Source organism: Antennarius striatus, chromosome 7, assembly GCF_040054535.1.
Source record: "Antennarius striatus isolate MH-2024 chromosome 7, ASM4005453v1, whole genome shotgun sequence".
Lineage (NCBI taxonomy): Eukaryota > Metazoa > Chordata > Actinopteri > Lophiiformes > Antennariidae > Antennarius > Antennarius striatus.
In genome coordinates, this window is record NC_090782.1 from 23,377,501 (window position 1) to 23,398,430 (window position 20,930).

General features: G+C 45.0%; 2 protein-coding genes across 5 annotated transcripts in view; one reads left to right on the forward strand and one right to left on the reverse strand.

Moving 5' to 3' along the window:
• The window catches only part of kng1 (kininogen 1), a 24,643-nt gene extending 21,492 nt beyond the window's left edge, over nucleotides 1–3,151 (forward strand). For both annotated transcript variants that reach the window (XM_068319733.1, XM_068319734.1), the window contains exon 9: nucleotides 2,603–3,151. In XM_068319733.1, the coding sequence (XP_068175834.1) occupies nucleotides 2,603–2,896 (294 nt within the window). In that variant the 3' untranslated portion in view covers nucleotides 2,897–3,151. The remainder of the gene's footprint in view (nucleotides 1–2,602) is intronic.
• Nucleotides 3,152–3,547: 396 nt separating this feature from the next.
• On the reverse strand, nucleotides 3,548–20,758 carry LOC137598942 (phosphatidylinositol 4,5-bisphosphate 3-kinase catalytic subunit alpha isoform-like). 3 transcript variants are annotated; one of them, XM_068319537.1, is made up of 24 exons: nucleotides 20,387–20,758; nucleotides 19,862–19,928; nucleotides 17,319–17,422; nucleotides 17,061–17,229; nucleotides 16,486–16,612; nucleotides 16,199–16,408; nucleotides 15,696–15,790; nucleotides 15,463–15,618; nucleotides 14,221–14,466; nucleotides 13,963–14,048; nucleotides 12,777–12,882; nucleotides 11,458–11,610; nucleotides 11,227–11,361; nucleotides 10,532–10,656; nucleotides 10,329–10,410; nucleotides 9,434–9,702; nucleotides 9,178–9,349; nucleotides 8,895–8,995; nucleotides 8,670–8,791; nucleotides 8,391–8,469; nucleotides 7,799–7,969; nucleotides 7,593–7,710; nucleotides 7,345–7,496; nucleotides 3,548–7,251 (listed from the first exon to the last, which is right to left on the reverse strand). In XM_068319537.1, exons 3-24 carry the CDS (start codon nucleotides 17,372–17,374, stop codon nucleotides 6,981–6,983), a joined length of 3,201 nt encoding a protein of 1,066 aa, XP_068175638.1. In that variant the 5' UTR covers nucleotides 17,375–17,422; nucleotides 19,862–19,928; nucleotides 20,387–20,758; the 3' UTR covers nucleotides 3,548–6,980. The 3 variants fall into 3 exon arrangements, with proteins under 3 accessions (XP_068175638.1, XP_068175636.1, XP_068175637.1); XM_068319535.1 differs by having other exon boundaries at nucleotides 8,895–9,001; XM_068319536.1 differs by lacking the exon at nucleotides 19,862–19,928 and having other exon boundaries at nucleotides 8,895–9,001.
• Between the last annotated feature and the right edge of the window lie 172 nt (nucleotides 20,759–20,930).

Below are 20,930 nucleotides of genomic sequence, written 5' to 3' on the forward strand. Positions count from 1 at the left end.
AGGGTCAATGACCGGGATACGGATTAGGGTAGGGTTAGGGTTACATCATTACCATGTTATTAGTATGTTATTACCATGTTATTACCATGTTATTACCATGTTATTACCATGTTATTACATTGATACACTAGGTTAGTGGTCGGGTTAGGTTCGGGTTGGAGTACGGTCAATGACCGGCATACGGATTAGGGTAGGGATAGGGTTATATCATTACCATGTTATTACCATGTTATTACCATGTTATTACATTGGTACACTAGGGTAGTGGTCAGGTTGGTTCGGGTTGGAGTAGGGTCAATGACCGGGATACAGATTACGGTAGGGTTAGGGTTATTTTAGGGTAAGGTTTAGGGGGTTAGGGTTAGGATTAGAGTTTAGGGTTAGGGTTAGGTTAGCCTTAGTGTTAGGGGTTAGGGTTAGGCTTCGGATTAGGGGGTTAGGGTTAGGGTTTAGGGTAATTAGTAGGGTTAGGGTTAGGTTTAGAGGGTTAGGGTTAGGGGGTTAGGGTTAGGGGATAGGGTTAGGGTTAGAGGGTTAGGGTTAGGGTTAGGGTAGGGTTAGGGTTAGGGTTAGAGGGTTAGGGGGTAAGGGTTAGGGTTAGAGGGTTAGGGTTAGGGTTAGGGTAGGGTTAGGGTTAGGGTTAGAGGGTTAGATTTAGGTTTAGGGTTAGGGTAGGGTTAGGGTACAGTAGGCTTAAGGTTAGTGTTCCGGTTAGGGGTTAAGTTTAGGGTAGGGTTAAGGTTAGGGGTTAGGGTTATGGGTTAGGGTTAGAGGTTAGTGTTAGGTCAGGATTCAGGTTAGGGTTAGGATTATGGGTTAGGGTTAAGGTTAGGGTTATTTTAGGGTAAGGATTAGGGGTCACGGTTAGATTTTAGGGTTAGGTTAGGCTTAGTGTTAGGGGTTAGGTTTAGGGGGTTAGGGGTAGGGTTTATGGTTAGGGCTAGGGTTATGGTAGGGTTAGGGCTACATGGTTAGGTGTAGGGGGTTAGGGTTAGGGGATAGGGTTAGGGTTAGGGGATAGGGTTAGGGTTAGAGGGTTAGGGTTATGGGTTAGGGTTAGGGTTAGAGGTTAGGGTTAGGTTAGGCTTAGTGTTAGGGTTAGGGGTTAGGGTTAGGGTTAGAGGTTTAGGGTTAGGGGTTAGGGTAGGGTTAGGGTTAGGGTTAGGGTTAGGGTTAGGTTTAGAGGGTTAGGGTTAGGGGGTTAGGGGATAGGGTTAGGGTTAGAGGGTTAGCGTTAGGGGTTTGTGTTAGGTTTAGGGTTGGGTTAGGGTTAGAGGGTTAGGGTTAGGGCATGGTTAGGGTAGGGTAGGGTTAGGGTTAGGAGTTAAGGTTAGGGTAGGGTTAAGGTTAGGGGGTAGGGTTAGGGTTATGGGTTAGGGTTAGGGTTAGGTTTAGAGGTTAGGGTAATGGTTAGGTCAGGGTTCGGGTTAGGGTTATGGGTTAGGGTTAAGGTTAGAGTTATTTTAGGTTAAGGATTAGGGGTTAGGGTTAGATTTTAGGGTTAGGTTAGGCTTAGTGTTAGGGGTTAGGGTTTGGGGGTTAGGGTAGGGTTAGGTTACAGGGTTAGGGGTTAGGGTTATGGGTTAGGGTTAGAGGGTTATGGTTAGGGGTTAGGGTTAGGGTAGGGTTAGGGGGTTAGGGTTATGATTAGTGATAATGACACTATTATCACCATGTAATTACACTGTTGTTACCATATTAATATCATGTCATTACCCTGTAAATCCTGAGTCATTACCATGTTTTTACAGCTGATATGTTATTACATATTATTATCATGTTAACACAATGTTAAATTATTACCATTTTTTTTACATCTTACACATTAATTCATGTTATTATAATGTTAATACTGTGTTTTTACTATGCCATTACACTATTTTCACCATGTTAATACGATATTAATACCATGTTATTACCATACCATTACACTATTATCATCATGTTAATACAGTATATTAATGCAATAATAAAGCAACAGGAAACTGATTCGCTGTGGCGACCCCTGAAGGGAAAAGCCGAAAGGAAAAGAAGAAGATTGTCATGCCATGACACTATAATCACGATGTTAATGCCATATTAATAACACATTATTACCATGTCATTACCATGCTAATACATGTGTGTACCATTTTAGTATAATTTTATGACCATATTAATAAGTTTTTACCATGTCATTACACCATTATAGTCATGCTAATATCGTATTAATACCATGTTATTACCATGTCATTATCGTCATGTTAATATCTATCATATTAGTACCATGTTATTTCCATGTCATTTCACTATTATCACATGTTAATACATGTTATCACCATGTTAATACCATATTATTACGTTATTGTGTTGTGCATGTTATTACTACATAATTACCATTACTTCATTTCATTAGCATGTTATTACATGTTCCCATGCTATGTTATCAAATATTGCCATGTTATTACTAGTTACCATTTTAATACGTTCTTACCATGTTAATACCATGTTAATACCTTGTTCTTACCATGTTAATACATGTTATTAGTGTTAATATCCTGTTAATACCATGTCCTTACCATGTTATTCTCATGACATCGCTGACTCTGTGTTTCATCTCCAGTTAATCTCCAGGTTTCGCCGTCCTCCTGGCTGGAGCCCTCTGAGGCACTTTGTGTTTGAGGCCATGTCTTCCACCGTGTTGCCTCCGACCACGGTTCCAGCCATAGAGGAATCCTCTGAGGAGGACACCGCTGCCGCCACCTCTTTCCCAGACAGCAGCTTCCACTGCCCATCGGAGCCCTGGAAACCCTTCAACCCCCCCACCCTGGCAGCTCCAACAAACGGGGCCGCGGACGCGACCTCTACGCAGTCGTCAGCAGACCAGGGCTTCAGCGACACAGACCTGCTGGGATGAAGGAACCCAATCATTCCACTTCCTGCTTTCTCCCCACATGGTCCACTTTCCTGTGTAGACCAGTTCTCTGGTAATCCCAGCTGCACTGCAGGAATGTTTTGTAGATTTAAATGCAAAATGGAGAAGTTGTTAAAATGATCAGTTTAGGAGTGGAAACAGGAAACTTAAACGCACTGAAAAAAAGGACTGAGATGAAGTGCAGTAACAGAAAATAAATGTGACGTGTGAATCAATAAAATCACAGCTCATCAGAAATTCCCTTCAAGCGCTTCTTTTTGTCGATAATGATGTTTTATCAGGGCAGAAATCACACCAGAATTTATTTGACTTCACAAAACAGTTTATGCCACAAACGTGTGAAAACTAAATTCCTAATGCTTTCTGGAGAAGAAATGTATGAAAAAGGTGGCGTATAGATTAATTTATAAGCAATTTTATGCAATTCCAGGGTAGAAAGGTAAGTACAATAAAAACTTGGCAGTTTGACGTTAGATGTGAAAATGCAGTTTTGTTACTTATGTCGTTTTCCATTGTTTTCAACTGACGGCTAATACGGTTTCAAGAAAGGACGAACTAAATAAATAAAACCCAAGTTAAATCTAATTATAATAATTACATTATGTTAAATATAAAAACTGAAAGACACTCAAACAGTGAAAACGGGTAGTGAATGTTTAACAAATTTATTTGTACAGCTTCACAAAACATTCAGATAACCAGTCAGTTGGTCGATCAGTCGGTTAGTCTACAAACCTTCACTCTTAGACCAGGGAGCCAAAATGAAACACAATCTGCATTAATAAATAAAAAACAAACTAAACACGTGTTTATCATGAGGAAGAACTTATCTGGGAACCCTTCCTGGGGGGCGGGATGTGAGGAGGGGGCGTATAGGTGTAAGGCAAACAGATTAAAAGCATGAAAACACACGAGTCGGGCCGTCGTACAATCATTCCTCATTATAAATGTGGAAGCATGGTCATGTGATCAAAGAGTCGATGTTTCTCTTGGAAGTGAAAGTTTTGGAATTTCAGGCGACCCCAAAAATGATCGTGAATGATCAATAATTTAACGACTAAGTCACATTTTTTTCTGCAGGTACAAGAATTTAGAAGCCTTGATATTCCTCTGGTTAAAAAGACTTTTTTTTTTTAAACAATTTTTTTACAGAGTCGTCTGCAAAGACAAAAAAAAAAAAAATCATTTCGTCGACATTCATAAAGATACGGTTGTGCAAAGAGACATCCCACAGTAACGGGAAACAGAATTAAGTTTTATAAAAAAATTTTTAAAAAATCACAAAAGTCTTTACTGCACACAAATTGCATTGATTTGCATTCCATTTTCTGATTTTACGACGTCCTCTATTTGTCTTGCAATACGTCTCACATCAAGATTGTATTTGCAAACTGAAGAGCGGATGATCAGAGGATTAATAAAATCCTTTAACTTAATAAAAAAAAAGTTCAAGAAAAATCTGTCGATCAATCCCTGCAGATTGATCAGACGAACTGCTTTATCTCTTTCTGTGATGTGTGCAAGCCTTCGCTTAAAGAAGGAAAGACTAGTTGCACAAGTTTGGTGTCAACATCTGGGGGGTGGGGGGTGAGGCGACGACACGGTTGAAGCAGATCGTCTGTCGGTTGGATGAGTCGTCAAGTGTCGCGCTGATATAAGGACTGAGGCACGAAAAACATTCACCGCTGGTAGAAAACAAAGCTTCGACCTGCACTGCTCACATACGGTTAAATACACACACACACACACACACACACACACACACACACACACACACAGACGCACATTCCCCAGTCTCAATGTCAAACCAACAAAAACACAACTGCGGTTACATTTGGTGACATTTCAAGTAAAACTTTTACAACTTGTATGAAAAAAAAACCCTCAAAACAAACACAAACAACATCCGACCTTCTTTGTTTCCTCACAAACAACACAAACAAATAAACAAAGGCCTTTTTCTTCTGTGGCACAAAAACCTTTACAGGCTTACAAAATATTTAGCGACACGTCACCGTGTCATCACACACACACATGCGCACACACACTCTGTGTGGCTTTCTCATTGGGGCCCGCCAATGAAGCTCTGCAGCCTGTACAGAAAGAAAAGTAATGCATGTACACAGACACACATACACACACACACACACACACACAGACACACACATCGGTCTGGAAAGCACATGGGAAGGATGACATCACAACAGTTTGTCACACACACGCGTCATCCCTCTAGAGAAACATGCACGCTACGCTAGCCGTCCTCCTATGGGGTCGTTTTGGACTAAAAGGCGTTTTTTAAAAAAATTTTTGTTTTAGTTTTTTTTTTTTTTTTAAAGAGCATTCCAATTTTTTTTTTTAATTCTTTTTTCATTTTCCAACCTCCAGCCTCAGCTTTCACAGGTCGCACCTGCAAATGGCACGTTAAGGAAAGGAAGAATCGAAGAAGGCGACAGCTGCTGAAAAACTTTTTTTTTTTCCAGCGGAGCTGCATCAGAGAGAAATGCATGATGGGAAAAAAAACAACAACAATACAAACAAGTGCATGAGGGCCAATGAAATACATTCGAGCCGGGAGCGCCACATCGGAACGGACCACAGCTTTGGTCGGACCAGAGAAGTGCAGGCTGGGTCTTTACGGTAGTGTTGCTATGACGACAGAGGAGTCTTCTCATCGTCGTCCGAGCTCTGATTCTACTCTCTCTCTCCTCGTACGAGGTTCACAGTTAAACGAAGCAAGTCTTGAAATGTTTGATCTGTCGTCTCTTATTTCATAAAAATCCCCTCCCTCTTCGCTTCTCTTCTCGTACGACGTCCAGACGTTTGCGATGATTCGTCTTAAAGCAAAAGATTCTTTTTTTTAATCTCCAGGATCTGCAGAATCCTTAAAGGCGTCGCTCTAAAAACGAACGAATCGTCTTTATATCATCTCCCCCCACAAACAATCATTAGCTAGTGGCTCAGTGTAGCTAGCAGAGCGATCGCTCGTCCTTCTCTTTTCGCCAAGTCGTGTTCACTTCCTGGTCGCTACTCGCTGAAGATTTTTGAAACGGCGTGATTTAAAAAACGTCTGAAGATGCTACGTGTCGAGTTCTTCGATCATCTGATCACGGCTCGGCGAATCTTGTGAGACGTTCATGCTTCCCGCGCTCGCGTTAATGTTGCTAACGGTTTAGCGGGTGGTTGTGGAGTGTTGTGTTGTGACGCCAAGGCATTTCATCAACAGGAAGACATTCCCCTGGGCGTCTGCTCGCCGCCTCCAGCAGCCCGAGGCGTTTAAACAGGTCCCGTTAATTCCTCAAAAGGTGAGACTGGCACTTTGACTCGTTTCCTATTTTTACATTCTGGAACAAATTCATCCGTGACGTTCCGGGTTTGGGTTTAAAAGCTAAACCGGGCTCCTTAGACGCCAAGGTTAAAGGAGATGTTGGACTTCAAAGTGGAAAAAAAACACATATAAATGATGCTTCTGGAGCGTTAGCATAAAACTGAGAAATATAAATTAATTTAAAACAATAACTTTGAATATCGTTCTGGTATTTGAAGTGCGTTTTTCTGTTTAGTTCCTTTCTCCTTGATGGAGAACCACCATCATCATAAAGTTTATTCAAGAGTCTAAAAGCTGCAGCGCCCCCTGCTGGTCCGGAGGGTGGAGTGCTTTCATTTTGAGGGTGTTGAGTTCCTCAGAAATGGGTTAAAAGGCAACTTCAGCCACCGCATGAGTCTTCACGCTCCTGTCGTCTTAAATGTGAGGGAAATCTGGTCATTTTGACGCCTACAAATCAGCAGGTGGAGCTAAAAGTGGAGGGGGCGGAGCCACAGAGCAGCGTGAATCCAGTTTGTTTTTGTGTTTGTGTTACCGGATTAGAAGCGTCGAGCCTCGACCAATGAGTGTAAACTTCATCTGGTCGTCAGGACGACGTCGTCTCGCGGATGTGGGATGGGCTGGGCGGAGGGAGGTGTGATGTCACGGCGATGCTGAAACCTCCGTCTGTTTGGGCTCAGCTGGAATCGAGAACTGGAATTCCTTTCGGAGACGGACGCCACGCATCGGAACGTCGGGAGGTCAGTTGAGCGCGTGCTGGCGAATCGTGTGGAATATCCAGTCCATCTTGGTGGTCCACCCTCCGTGATGGGCGTCGTTCATCTGCTTCATGAAGTAATCCAGCGCCTCCTGTTCGCTCTTCTCCAGCGCCAGCGTCTTCCTGATGTAGGCGATGTCGTCGAACGACTGCAGCTCCGGCATGCCGGACCCCAGCATCATGGAGAAGAGGTTGATGAAGAGGTTGGCGTGCTGCCGGATGGCCAGATAGGCTTTGTAACACATCTCCTGGAACCTGGAGGGGGGAAAAAAAAAAGGAATAAATAACCAACAACTTGTGGACGGCGGTGGGAAAAAGACGACACGAGGAGGAAGAGCGACGCGTCACCTCTCGAACTCTTTGGTCTTGGCGCATTCCTGGGAGCCCTTACTGATGACGATGAGGAAGTCCTGCGTCAGCACGAAGGGCACTCGCTCCCGCTTGTAGCCGAACTTCTTCTTCTTGTGATCGAGGAAGTGACCGAAATCGATGTGAAACAGCTGGAGGAGAGTGAAACGGGTCAAGATCAGGAACTCCTTTCAATAAGGAGGCGGTTCTACTGAGAGGAAGTTCGTTCTGGCGGTTCCTTGTCCTACCTGCCCGTCGTCTTTGACCATGATGTTGCTGTTGTGCCGGTCCCCGATCCCCAGGATGAAGGTGGCTACGCAGTAGCCGGCGCACGACCTGGTAAACAGATCCACAGCCATGTCGTACCTGGAGGATGAGGAGGAGGAATAAAGGCGTCAGATCTTTCCAGAGAGAACACTCCCCGGTTGGGTTCTCCAATGTGAGGGTGACTCACATCTCGCCTTTGTTCTTGTCCTTCAGCCACTGGTGCAGAGTGTTGGAGTTGAACTGCAGCGCTCCTTTCAGGCCTCCTTTACACTGAATCTGCATGATGGTGTGGGAGCTGCGCACCACCTCAATGAGGCCCACGCAGTCGCCTAGAGACAGGCAGCCGTAGGGAAGCATCCTGGAGACGCACGGCACACATGGGGTTAAACACACGCACACCAGGAAGGACGGCGAGTTCCCAGAGGAACCGCTTGAACTCACTGGCTACCGACGACGTCGGTAGACGTCACCAATGTGTTTCCACAGCGTGTGTCAACTTATTCTTATTCTCGCTGCTGCCTGTAGGCGGCAGCACTGAGAATAAGACAAGATCGCAAAAGTTTCAAGTGGGACAAATTCGAGCGTCTCAGACTCGAACAGAGACGGTTTTGTGTCAGGATCGTGAGAAAAGATGACAAAGATGATCAACAGGGGGAGGTCTGAATCTAATCCCCGTCACTGTGACCCCTGACCCTGAGAGAGCCGTTTCATTAATGTTAAATTTGCTGCAATTGCAAAAAAAATTAATTTGTTAATTAATCTGTGACGGGAAGTCATACCGCAGGTCCAGCCCCTGATTCTGCCAAATGTTCTCCATGATTTTAATAATCTGCAACGTCAGCATATCCTGCCGCAAGTCTGCAATACACACACACACACACACACACACACACACACACACACACACACACACAAGACAAAGAGTTGATTCACATTTAAGGATATGAAGGATACAATTCGAGTTAGTTAGTCCCGCAAACCTGAGATCAACTAACCTCAACACTTAACCGTGTGTGTGTGTGTGTGTGTGTGTGTGTGTGTGTGTGTGTGTCTCTCACCATCTCCATTCTTGAAGATGATCTCGTTGTTCTGGAACAGCAGCTCTGACATGATGTCTGGATTCTCCCAGTTGAGCCACAGCGGTCTCTTTGCAGAAGACATGATCCTGCACTCGTCCAACCTGTGGAGGAGACGCGATCAGCGCTCGTGTTTTATTCACGAGCCCACTTACACACACACACACACACACACACACACACACACATACACACACAGCGTCAAACCTCAGGTTTCCCAGCTGATGTGCGGGGTTGAGAGGCGAGGTGAAGTTCTGCAGTGCGTCCATGTAGTCCGGTCTCTTCATCTGGTCCACAAGAAACCGCATCTGGACCTCCACAACAGACACACACACACACACACACACACACACACACACACGACCACAGCGACATACAGATATGTGTTGGCTCATAAATGTGTGCTCACACACTCACATCTCCACAAAAACGTCTTCTAACACTGGGAGGATGTTTTGGGGGTTTTTTTGGTACCGAACCAGGTCCTTACCTTCTGCGTCTCGTCTTTCTTCTCCTGCTTCAGGATGTCGGTGAGGTTGATGAGCTTCTCCATGGCCTCCACCTGTCGGCTCAGGTGTTTCAGGTACATCCCGCAGGCCCGGCAGTACGCCTCCAGCAGCAGCCCGAACCTCTGGCTCACCGTCTTGTTGTGCATTTCTGACCTGCGAAGAAAAGGAGAAGACCGGCGCTGATGAAACGCTCCGGGGAAACGTCTTGGAAAGGCTCCGATCTGGACGGCGACTCACTTGAGATGCCAGAAGAAGAAATGTCCTATCCTCTGATTGGTCAGGGCTTTCTTGAGGAGGAAACGGGCCAGGGGGTTGTCGAGGTACTGCTCGTACTTTAACACCTGCACCAGCTGAATGAGGTACTGCGACAGCTTGTCGTCCGTCAGGTATTTGTCGAGGCAGCGGACGGCGAAGTGTCGGACCATGGGGTCCGGGTAGTTACAGTCCAGCAGCTCCATGGCCTGTTCCGGACGGATGGACGGCCATTCCTTCAGAAGGCAGTACATCTGGAACCCACAGAGATTAAGGGGATTAATATTCTACAAGGGTGTAATTATAGAAAGTAGAACCTGGAGATACGAGTTCATTCAGTTCAGTGATGGAAGTCAAATGTTTAAAAGAACTAAAAGTTTTGTAAATAAAAAAAAGCTCCAAACACCCTAAATTATGAAAAAAAAACCAAACAAACACATATTTTTATCAACTAATAGACACGCAGACTTTACCTGTTTATAGTAAATTATTTATAAGTTACGATCACGATGACAAAGAATGAAAAGAAATGCAAAAGTCAGGAGAACACACGAGCTACGTCTTTACTCCGCCATCGAGAACGAGATGCGGTCTCACTGATGTCGTATCCATCCGCCAGCAAGCGCTGGTGTCCCGAAGCACGACTCGTGTTATCTCGGATTTTCTCTTGTATGTCGGAACAAAAATACAAACAGAGCGACAACAGGTACGTCGAGTAGCTCGTATCTCAAGGTACGACCATATTTTTATATCCTGTATAGGAAGAATTTTACATAAATTGCATCCAAACAGACGAATTTCACCGATAAATGACTGAAAAAAAAAAAAATCTGGGGTTTATGGTTTTAAAACGTTATTTTCTTCTCAACGCTGTTTCTACCTGAGCGACTTCATCTCTGGAGTTCCACTTCACAGCGAGGAGGATCTTGGGAAGGATCTCAGGGATGTTCATGCAGTAGTGCCTCGAGGAGGAGAAAGCAGAGCCTGGTTACACATAATCTGACAAATGTGGGAGACTTCTACCTGCTGGTTAGGGTGTGTGTGTGTGTGTGTGTGTGTGTGTGGGTTAGGGGAGAAGGGTACCTGTGTCTCCAGAGGAAGTCTTTCTCCTGCTCAGTGATTTCTGACAGAGGGTCTCTGTTACTCAGCTGCTTCATCTGCTCTGCGTCGCTTTCTGTCAAGGCGTGGTCTCTGGCCACGCGGTTGCTCTGAAACACGGGAGGGAAACGCCGTCAGCGCGAAAGGAAGCTGAAACGTAATCAGCGCGAAAGGAAGCTGCGTGCCAGAAGCTTCTGCAGCTGGAATCCCCTTCCTCGCCGCATCCACACGACCGCGGGCTCTCCTAACATCTGACTCCTCGCGTCATAAATAAATCAACGCATCATCACACCCTCCTCATCCTCTCACGCGACGAAGAGCCTTCATTCGCAAGTCACATGATCACAGAAGATGCAGTTCTGATGCCATCCGATAACGTTGCCATGAATAAATGAGCGCAGCAGCTCACGGCTGAGTCATCAGAACGGTTCGACTTCACACACACATGGACTTAACACACGTACACACACACTATAGCTGCGTATGTCACACTTAACGTGTGCTCAGATTACCGACACCCTAACGGGTGTCACGCCTCATTAAGCAGATTGGAAGGGGGGGGTCGCATGAGGTGAACAACGATCCGTCCACAAAGGATCCATAAATCAGCATCGCGTTCTGTCCTCGTCTTCGCGTGAACACACGCCGTTAAAGGAACCCGCCGATGAGCAGGACGTTACCTGTCCGGAAAGGTTGTAGTTAAAGCCGAGCTCCCTGGAGATGGTCCAGTTGGCGTGATCCTCCACCACGTTCATCACCGGGTATTTAACCGAGCTGCTGAAGTGGTCGAACTCCAGCTCCAGACACGGGGTTTCCTGAGCGAAGGCGAATGAAACGCGATCGATATCGAGCAAATTATCTCCCACAAACCCGATTTTCCTGGTGCATCATTTCTGTTTCAGCCCCTGTACCTTGTTGGGGTTGGACCCGGTGACCCCGATGGGGTTGAGCAGGTCCTCCAGGCCGTGTGGGACGGGCCACAGGTTCAGAGCCATTTTATTGGCCACCAGCGTGTGAGTGTAGTCGAACAGGTTGATGTTGCCCCAAGCCAGAGGACAGTGTTCCTAACGGGGCAGAGAGAGAGACAGAAATGACTGTTATTCCTGACTATGATGCATTATAACCTCCTGACAGGCTGATCAATCGATTAATCCCTTGTATTGATCCATTATGATTGCCTGGGTTTTATCTCTGAAGGTCGTGACCTCCGAGCTACGACTTTAAGCCTCAAACACACGATTACGCGTTTCAGATAGCATCTGGAATGGCGCGGCGAATCCTCGCTAAGGGGCAGCGATGGAACAGGTGATACGGGGGGGTTGGGAGGGGCTGGATTGAGTTGCACGCAGACGGCCAGTCAAATTGCACCTATTTATAGTGAGTGTTGGCACAAAGGGCGGCGGTGGAGGAGTGTTTATCTTTAATTCAAGCGGGGCATGAAAGAGCATCCGCCGAACCTGACCTCAAACTAACCTGGAACGCTTCGGGACGTGACTCACCCCAGGGGGGGTGTCCGACATCATATCCACTGGCGTTCATTGATGCATTCTACACACACACACACACACACACACACACACACGTATCTCTTCCAGCATTTACGCCACAGACAGATGGAAGAAAAATGAGCGTGGGTGACAAGAAGTATGGGACCAAATGCTTGACGCTACGCGGTTACCACGGGCAACCTGCCTGTGTTTTCATTGTGGAGCTGATCATCCATAACGTGACTTCTGGAGGATATCCAAAAAGAAATATCTGTTTTACGTTTTAAATCTGGCCTCTGACATTTATCAACTTTTAAAGCCCTGAAACAGAAATATTTAAATTCACTGCTGTCAAACGGAGGAACGATTCGCCGCACCGACGGCGGCTCGCGCCAGCAAAACCATGATGATGTGGCATGAATGGAAAAGTCTCTCCAGCTCTCACGTTTCGGTCGCGGATCTCCGCCGCCGCTGATTAGTAATTAAACAGAACCAAAGACGACACCGTTGATACACCAACCCGTACCGACGCATCCCGGTCGGGTCAGCACGCCGGCGTCAAACGGTTTCAACCCTTCCTCTCTAAAATAGTTCATTACATCCACACATTTTAATAACAACCACCGACTACTCGATAACCTCCTTCACTATTCCTAAACGGGCCATCCCAGCAGACTAATAAGACACTTCCTGTTTTCGCGTGTCCTGCTTCCTGTCATTGAGGAGCCATTTCCTCCACTCACCTCCTTGGCTCCCTTCCTGCCCTTGACGGAGCAGATGGAGAGGCAGAGCCTGGCGGCGCGGGGGATGTCAGGGATGTACATGTCGTAGGTGAGCCACTCGTTCCACCTGGAGGAGGAAGAACGAAGAGAACGAGACCCCGGGTGAGTCGTACGGTCGTCAGCGTGTTGGGGACATTTCAGCGCGTCAGCCTTTAGGTGGAGAGTTTTTAATAACGCGTGGGGGGAGGGGGGACAAGGTGAAACAATAGGCTAATAACGGCCCGTCTCCCTAGTCTGCTGTTGTCAGCAGTTTGTCTGAATTCACACTGAGTCCAGAGATGTGTCTCCTTCCTGCAAGGCTGTGAGGAGATTCGTCCCTGATGTGAACACTGACGCTGCAAAACCACCAGAAAATAAATGATTATACATAAAACTCATAATATTTCACCGCTGCCTCAAACCAAGAAGACAAATGAGACGCGGCTGAAGGAGATCGTGAATTAATGCGTGACTTAGAGCTTCTCCTAAACGTATTGAGGTTGTCTTTGGTTCACGTTCCACCAATTTTGATGAAATAATTTTTAAAACTCTTCTTGAAACCCACCTCTTTTTCCGTAGCGTTTGACACCTTTTAGAGTGTTTTGTGTATTATTTCACATTATTTTGTTTTTATCTGATTTTATTTCCACTTTTAACTTATTTTATTGGATTTTTATTTTGATATTTTATTTAACTGCATTATGTTCATGGTTTTATGGCGTGTCTGTTCTGTTTTTTAATCTAGTTGCTGTGCAGCACTTTGGAAACCTTGTGTTTATTTAAATTGTGCTTTATAAATAAAGTGGATTGGATTGGAAATCAGGCCCAGATTGTTCAGAACTCTCACACTGGTGTTACTCAGGTGGTTCCAGCTCACGCCATCAGACGCTCCTCTTACCTCTCCGGGGGAGAGAGTGGACCGAGGCTTGAGTTTAACAGTAACGCTATACCACAGTTTAGTGTTACTAGCAGCGCTAAACTGTTAGCGTTACCCTCCTGCTTCACCTGGCTGGAGGGAATCAGCAAGTTTTTTATCAACAGTTTAGAACTTCATTCCGAGTCTCAATCGAACTAGTCTGGTGTATGTCATAATAGACGGCTGATGAGTTTGGGGTTCTGCGTTCAAGCGGAGCATAAATCTGTAAGGGAGGGCGGGGGTTGGCGTTACCGGGGGTTGGAGCAGGGAACTCTCTGTGTGTTGACGTTGTCGCACATCTGTTCACCCCCGTGGTAAATGCCTGTTCTCACGTAAATCTGTAAGTGTGCACAAAGAAAATGACAATAAACTCCTGTTAGACGTCTGATCTTGAATTTTATTCCTCTTTAATCCTAGTTTTCTCCCATCCTGAGTGAGATTGGACCGTTAGATGTTGTTAATTTGATTGGTGAACATTTGAAACCGGTCGGTTCCTCTCGCGGCCCCCACCTTGTCGATGTCCCGTATGTTGACGTTAACGTAAGTGGCGCAGAGGATCCGTATCCGCAGGGTTCCGTTGATGGTCCACAGCGACTTGGACGTCGCCTCGCCGTTCATGTAGGACGCCGCAGTGGAGATGCGCCGCGAGTACGAAGGCATGACGAAGTTGTCCGTGGGCAGCTGGGTGTACAGGCTGTCCTTAGCCATCAGCATCAGGTTGGGCATCCTGCTCAGCATAATGCAGCTACGGATATACTAGAAGAGAACACGGAGACGCTTAGAAGGAGAGAGGACAGAGACGCTAGAGTTACAACCTGCGTACGAGCTATCAGCGAGACGACCGCTCGGTTTCTGACAGAGTGACGTCTGAACTGAGAGGCTTTGTGCGTCTTCTGCTCTCATCTGATCACATAAGAGGTCATGAAAACAGAGGCTGCTCTGACGACGTCAAAAAGGGATTTTGAAAGTGATTTTTGCTTCATCCAGATACGGATTCATCAAGGAGGCCTCAATCGGTCCCGAGTCTCACGGACGTCTCCTTTTTCCTCTGTGCAGCCCAGTTTGATCGGATTCTGTGCTTGAATAATTAAACCAATGCTTCATTCCTTCAAATGTTTATGTATAAATTTCTAAAATTATGATTAAAAAAAACCAGACATTTAACTAAAAAACATTCACTAAATTCTAATGTTTTTCATCAACCAGGACAAGAGTGTCAAACTCATTTTCCACTGAGGGCCACATCAACATAACAGCTGTCCTCAAAGGGCCAGATGTAACTAATAAATGTAACTCAATGTAATGTAAAATAAATGTAACTGCTTAATGTTAAATAACTCTGAATTTATTACTTATTCAAGCTACAAACATTAGTTACACAGAAAAAATATGTTTGTTTCTCTGTTTTAACATACCGGTAAATCCTTTTAATTTTTCAGGTTATTGAACCCACAGAACTCCATCAATCAATGATCAAACTTTCAATGAATAAAGAAAAACAACATCAAACACAAGTTAGGATGTCAACTTTTTTCAAAATGTTTTTGTTAAAACTTAAAATGGGCTGAATTACTGCATTGTGGGAAATCTAGTTTTGTTCAAAGCACACTTTTGACCAATTCATTTTCAGACACTATGCTCTCATGGGCCACATAAAATGATGTGGAGGACCACATTTGGCCCCCGGGCCTTGACTTTTGACACATGTGAACTAGGATGTCCTACAGAGACTTCAGGACGTGTGACTCCTACCTTGTACTGGCTGATGGGGTACTTTTCCAGCAGGTACTCGTCACAGCCACACACTTTCAGGATGTACTTCCCCTGATACTCCTGCACACACATCTTCAGCTGCTCCGGGGACAGCAGCATGCTGCGCGTCTTCTTCCGAATGGCTTCCGCTATCACCTTCAAGATGCGATAGAAGAACACACGTGAGACGACCGGTAGGGTCAACGGGCCACGTCCGTCTGTGTTCACCTCACCTGTTCAGGCACGCAGTCGTGGTTGATCTTCAGCGTGTACTTTTGTTTGTCGTTGTTCGGAGACACGATCACCCAAATCACGACGATAATCTGACCTACATTAAAAAAAAAAAACAGCAGAATGACAAAGAGGCTGAGAACAAAAGAGTCAATAAATCTATTTTTACTGGAGCAGAACTGGGACACAAACATGCCTTTAATTATTCTGAGGTCTAACTTTATTAAATTGAGTTCTTCCTCCCATGTTTTGTTTCAGGATGATTACGCTTCACATCAATTCTTCCACTGCCAGCCTCATTATTTTAGTTGCTACCTCACCGTAAAGGCTCCACTGGCAGCCATAAAATATTGATCAGAGGCTAAAACGTTCGCTTCTTCCTCCCTGTTTGTCTCCCCCTTGGAGAAAACGATGCAGTCATTTTCTCCAAGGTTTATTATTTTCCTCTGTCCAAGAGACTCTAGTGCCACATCTGAACTCGAGTCCGACCGGCTCCGTGCTCTACCTTTGTCCAGTTTGCTGTAGATGTGTTTGGGGAGTTCCTGTGATGATTCCACGTTGGGGGGGTACACGTACAGTGCTCTGCTGTGGGGCCCGCTGGCGTCTCTCAGCTCCACCGAGTCCTTACAGACGTTCAGGATGTTTCTCCTGAAGTCCTGAACCTCGGGGTCCTTCACGAGGTCAAACTCACACACGGGCATCCCGATGGCGAACCCTGACGGAACAGAACCCGACTCTGGTTCACCGAACGCAACGTTTGAAAGCGACGCAAATCGGAGGAGAACGTCTCACCGATCTCTCTGTTGAGGATCTTTTCCTCTCTGTTGCCCACTGGTTCAATGACCTTCAGAAAGGGCTGGAAGAGTCGGAGGTCACACAGCCGCCGGGTCTCGTCGTAAAACTCTTCCCGCTCTGCTTCCTGCAAGTCAAAAAAAAAAACACAGGCCGTGTCCAAACTGTGTTGTTTTGAAAGGCAGATGAGAAATGTTGTCAGAGCTGGCAGCCTTCCTGTAGGACGAACGGACGGATGGATGAACAGAGGGATGAGCGGGATGTGTTGGGAACTGTCTTTTTTCAGAAACAGGGGAAAGGTTTAATTTTTTTTTTTGCAAGAAAGAAATTCAGATAAAAAGTCTTTGGAAAAACACTGGAAAAAATATTTCTCTATCACTTTCAGACAGAAGCAAAAAAGAAATATTCCAAATAGAGCATCTGATAAGCTCCACAGACTATTTCTTCTTTTATCAGCTTCAGCAGCTCCAGATAAAGACCCGTCCTGCTTTATGAACACCAGGCGGGGATGTTATTTCCCATTATTTAGTCATTCAGATCGACGCCTCCGACTGGCTAGACGTCCAAACTCTCACCTGTGTAACGCTGACGAAGATGTAGGACGTCTCCTCCTGCAGGAGGTGGTGGAGGGGGTACTTCCTGGCCTCCTTGAACAGCTCGTGTTTGATGGTGATGAGCGTGGCTTCGCGGAGACACTCCAGCGTCAGGATCATCCCGTTGGGCAGCAGGCAGTCCACCAGGATCCTGCAACGTCAGCAGCATCGAATTATGTCGACGACGAGCCCAACAAAGGACATTTTCACACAATGAAATGAACATCCAGGGAATCCTACCTGGGGGGCATCAAGTGAATGCCCCATAGTTCCCCTGAGGATGGCCTGGGGGGCATCTTCTCTGTCTCACAGCTCCGTCACAGAGTTAAGCTGCACAGCGCGACCTGGAAGATGTTATGACACAAATATTATATATATTAAATATGATATATATATTATGTTAGATAGTTTGCAATCTGAAAGAATATCACTGCAACCATCAATTTTTAGTTTATGCACAATAATTAAATTGGACCTAAATGGAAACTGAGTGCTTTCTGCTGCTCTAATTGAATGTCATGATTTCGAATGAATTTCACGCAGCAGTTCCAGACATAAAGAGCAGCAGGAGGATGGAGATACATCCTGTAAAAAGAAAAGGCATGAAGAGGAGATCTAAAACCGAAAACAGAACAGCCCTCAGTTATTAAACGAGATCAATCACAACGGGATTTGAACGTTTTTCTTCACAAAAGGATAGCCTTTGTTCTGTCAGGAGGATGAATGAAAGTTAAACAAGTCTTTGAACACATTAACCTCGGACTGACTCTACTAAACGCTCAATTAAAAGTATAGACTAAAACGGCTTTTAAAGCAGATAATACAACTGAACTAACATCCAGAGCAACAGAGGGTTTTTTAAAATTTATATAAATGCTGTTCAAAAACATGAAATTTATTTGAATTTTGACAGATTTCCACCAATGTACAACTTGAAAATGAAAAAAAAAAACAGATCTGTATCGGGTCAGGACTGAATAATTCATTTGTAAAAACGATGTCAGGAAATTAAAATGACTGAAAAAAAGACGAGGTTGTTGACCGGAGATGAATCAGCTCAGTCGCTGCTCAGGATGAGACACACAAACACAAAAACAGCAGTGACTCAGCGCTGGATTGTGACACAGCCATGATGAAGAAAGTATTTGGAAAATGACAACGCGATGCCTTCATTTGACCTTTAGCCGACTTCTGACCATAAACATTTCTCAGAAAAGCAATCATGATAAGAGAACAACCAACACTTAATTACCGTGTTACTCATCAAATCAGCAAACCAGTCATCTGTAAAACGGTCAGCTCATGCGTTACAAACAGGGATGCAACCAAGGCTACGTTAGCTTATAAAGCATTTAAATTTACCAGTAACAATAACCATGCCTGGGTTTGTCACTTCTGCTCCAGAAATAACTGTCATAAACAATGATCATTAAGATATAAAGGATGATTTTACAGCATGTCAATCATTTAAAATAATAAATAAGATAAGAACATCATGAGAGGATCCGGACAGGTCAACCACGCCTTCTAAAAACATTGTTGTACTCTCATAAACTTTCACTGCGCTTCTGCATTTTATGTCAGTACAATAATCGTAATTCTACTTGACATCCTGTCTGACTGTGATCCACCGGCTCTACCCGACGACATTTCTCTGACTTCCCCAAAACCAGAAGAAGCATTTAAAGCTCCTGGGAAGAGAAGAGAACACTTCACTAAATTCTAGAAATGACGAAGTGGGATGAAACTGGAGGGTATAAAAATTAAATGTCTGTTGTTTCGGAGCGTTCTATCATGGGAATATCCTCCCACATCTCAGATTTATTTTTATTTTTCAATAATTCAAATATGGCAGCAGTTAATCTGGTAGAAAAGGCAACCGAGTAAAAATAAGAGACATAAAAATGACCACAGAGTTATTAACAGGAACAGATCGCAGTGACATGGCGTTGCTGTTTGACGTTCAGAAATGTGAACTGCTAAAGTTGCACACCCAGTTGAAAATAAGATGTGCTTTCAAGAGGAAAAGAGCTTGAAATGGAAAGAGAAATAAAAACAGCTAACCTCATTTAAAACAAAGGGAAGAACTGAATGTGAAAAACTACAAGATGATGATCCCACGACTGGGGGGGGGGGGAGAAAACCCAATCTGTGTTTTGTGGATCCACAAAAACTTCTATTATAGCTTTGTGAATGTGAACAAACTGGCATGAAAGTTTAAAAAGAAGTTAAATTGGAAAAATTCAATTATGGGAGGCACACCTTTTGGGCTGCTATAAACCATGGGTGAAACTTCCTTTAATTCCGTCATGTGGTTTTCCAGAAGACACAGATGGGCCAAAAAAACAAGAGGGCATAAAAACAAGCTCCAACAAAAAAAACAACAACAGAGTTAAAACAAAACAGCCATTGAGCAGTTGTCCAATCTGTGATCCTGATCAGGATGCAGCGAAGCACTTTAGGGACAAAAGAGGAAGCTTCCTCAAAACACAGGATGTGGGGAGTGGGGGAAACACTGGCCAAGACACAAGCAGGCTTTGAGCTGAAACACAAACACACAACTGGTGTTGTGGAGCAGAGGCATGGAGCACATGTCCTGTCACTGCAGCATGTCAGGTTCACTGGTACACTGATAACAACTGGTCTGACGGGAGTATGTGTGGATTTTCAAACAGAAAACATGAGTTTTTCCAAAATGTCAATCACAAAAAAAAGACAGAATGTGTTTGTTGGATAATCAATAGATCAATAAGATTTAGATGAAGGAGTGTGTGAAGGCATACCTTCAGGGAGAAGCCCTCCTATTGTGATGGGACAGTTCAACCCCTCATGTTTCAATCCATTTCCACGCTGTCAAAAAAACAAAAAAAACGAGAGGAAATGAACACACACACACACACACACACACACACACACACACACACACACACACACACACACACACACACACACTCTCTGTGACTCTCGGTTAGCTTCATCCACACCGGCTAGCATCGCGTTAGCTGACGAATGACAGCTCACAGGTGACAGCAGCACAACAGTGTGAGCTCTGGGTGTGATGTTCACCTTCATAACGGTGGATATGATTCAGAAAGTTAATTAATAATCAGTTAATTTAACACTTTTATCCTTTTTGAGAAGCGTCCTTTAGTTTTGGAGCGGGGCAGCGTTAGCTTACAGCTGTGTTTCACTAGCTAGCGGCTAGCACCCAGCCTTACATCCTGTTGGGAAATTTATTCCTGCCATTTTATTTTTTAAAAAGTAATTTTTTTCCCCTAAAATATAAATAAATTTAATTAATAATTTACCCATTTGAGTCGGCGTCAGCGTAGCGGAACGTTTCAAAACGTCAGTCTTGGCTGGTTGTCCCAGGCTAACGCTAGCTAGCTAGCCTGTGATGCTAGCCGACCCATCCGGGTTCCCCACGGCCGGTCGGAGGCTCCCCCCGCTCGGCGAGAAGAAGCAGGGTGTTACCCCACGTCTGGTGGTTTGTGTCACGAATAATCCGGTGATAAATCCTCCGGTTTTGTGGGGTTTGAAAGTCGTGTGGTTCCAGAGGCAGAGTCCGAAAGTGTCCGGCAGGGAGAGGGACCCAGCCGGATGATGTTAGCGGCGGCTGGGCGACTGAACAGGTTGCCTCCGCTGCGGCAATGCAGCCACGCTGTCTGTCCAGGGCCCTCCTCCTCACACACACACACACACACACACACACACACACACACACACACACACACACACACACACACACACACACACACACACACACACAATAAAAAAACAGTTTATAATGAAGAGTTGTTGTGACGTCACATGTGCAATCACCCACATTGGAAGATGAGAAACCACTGAGGA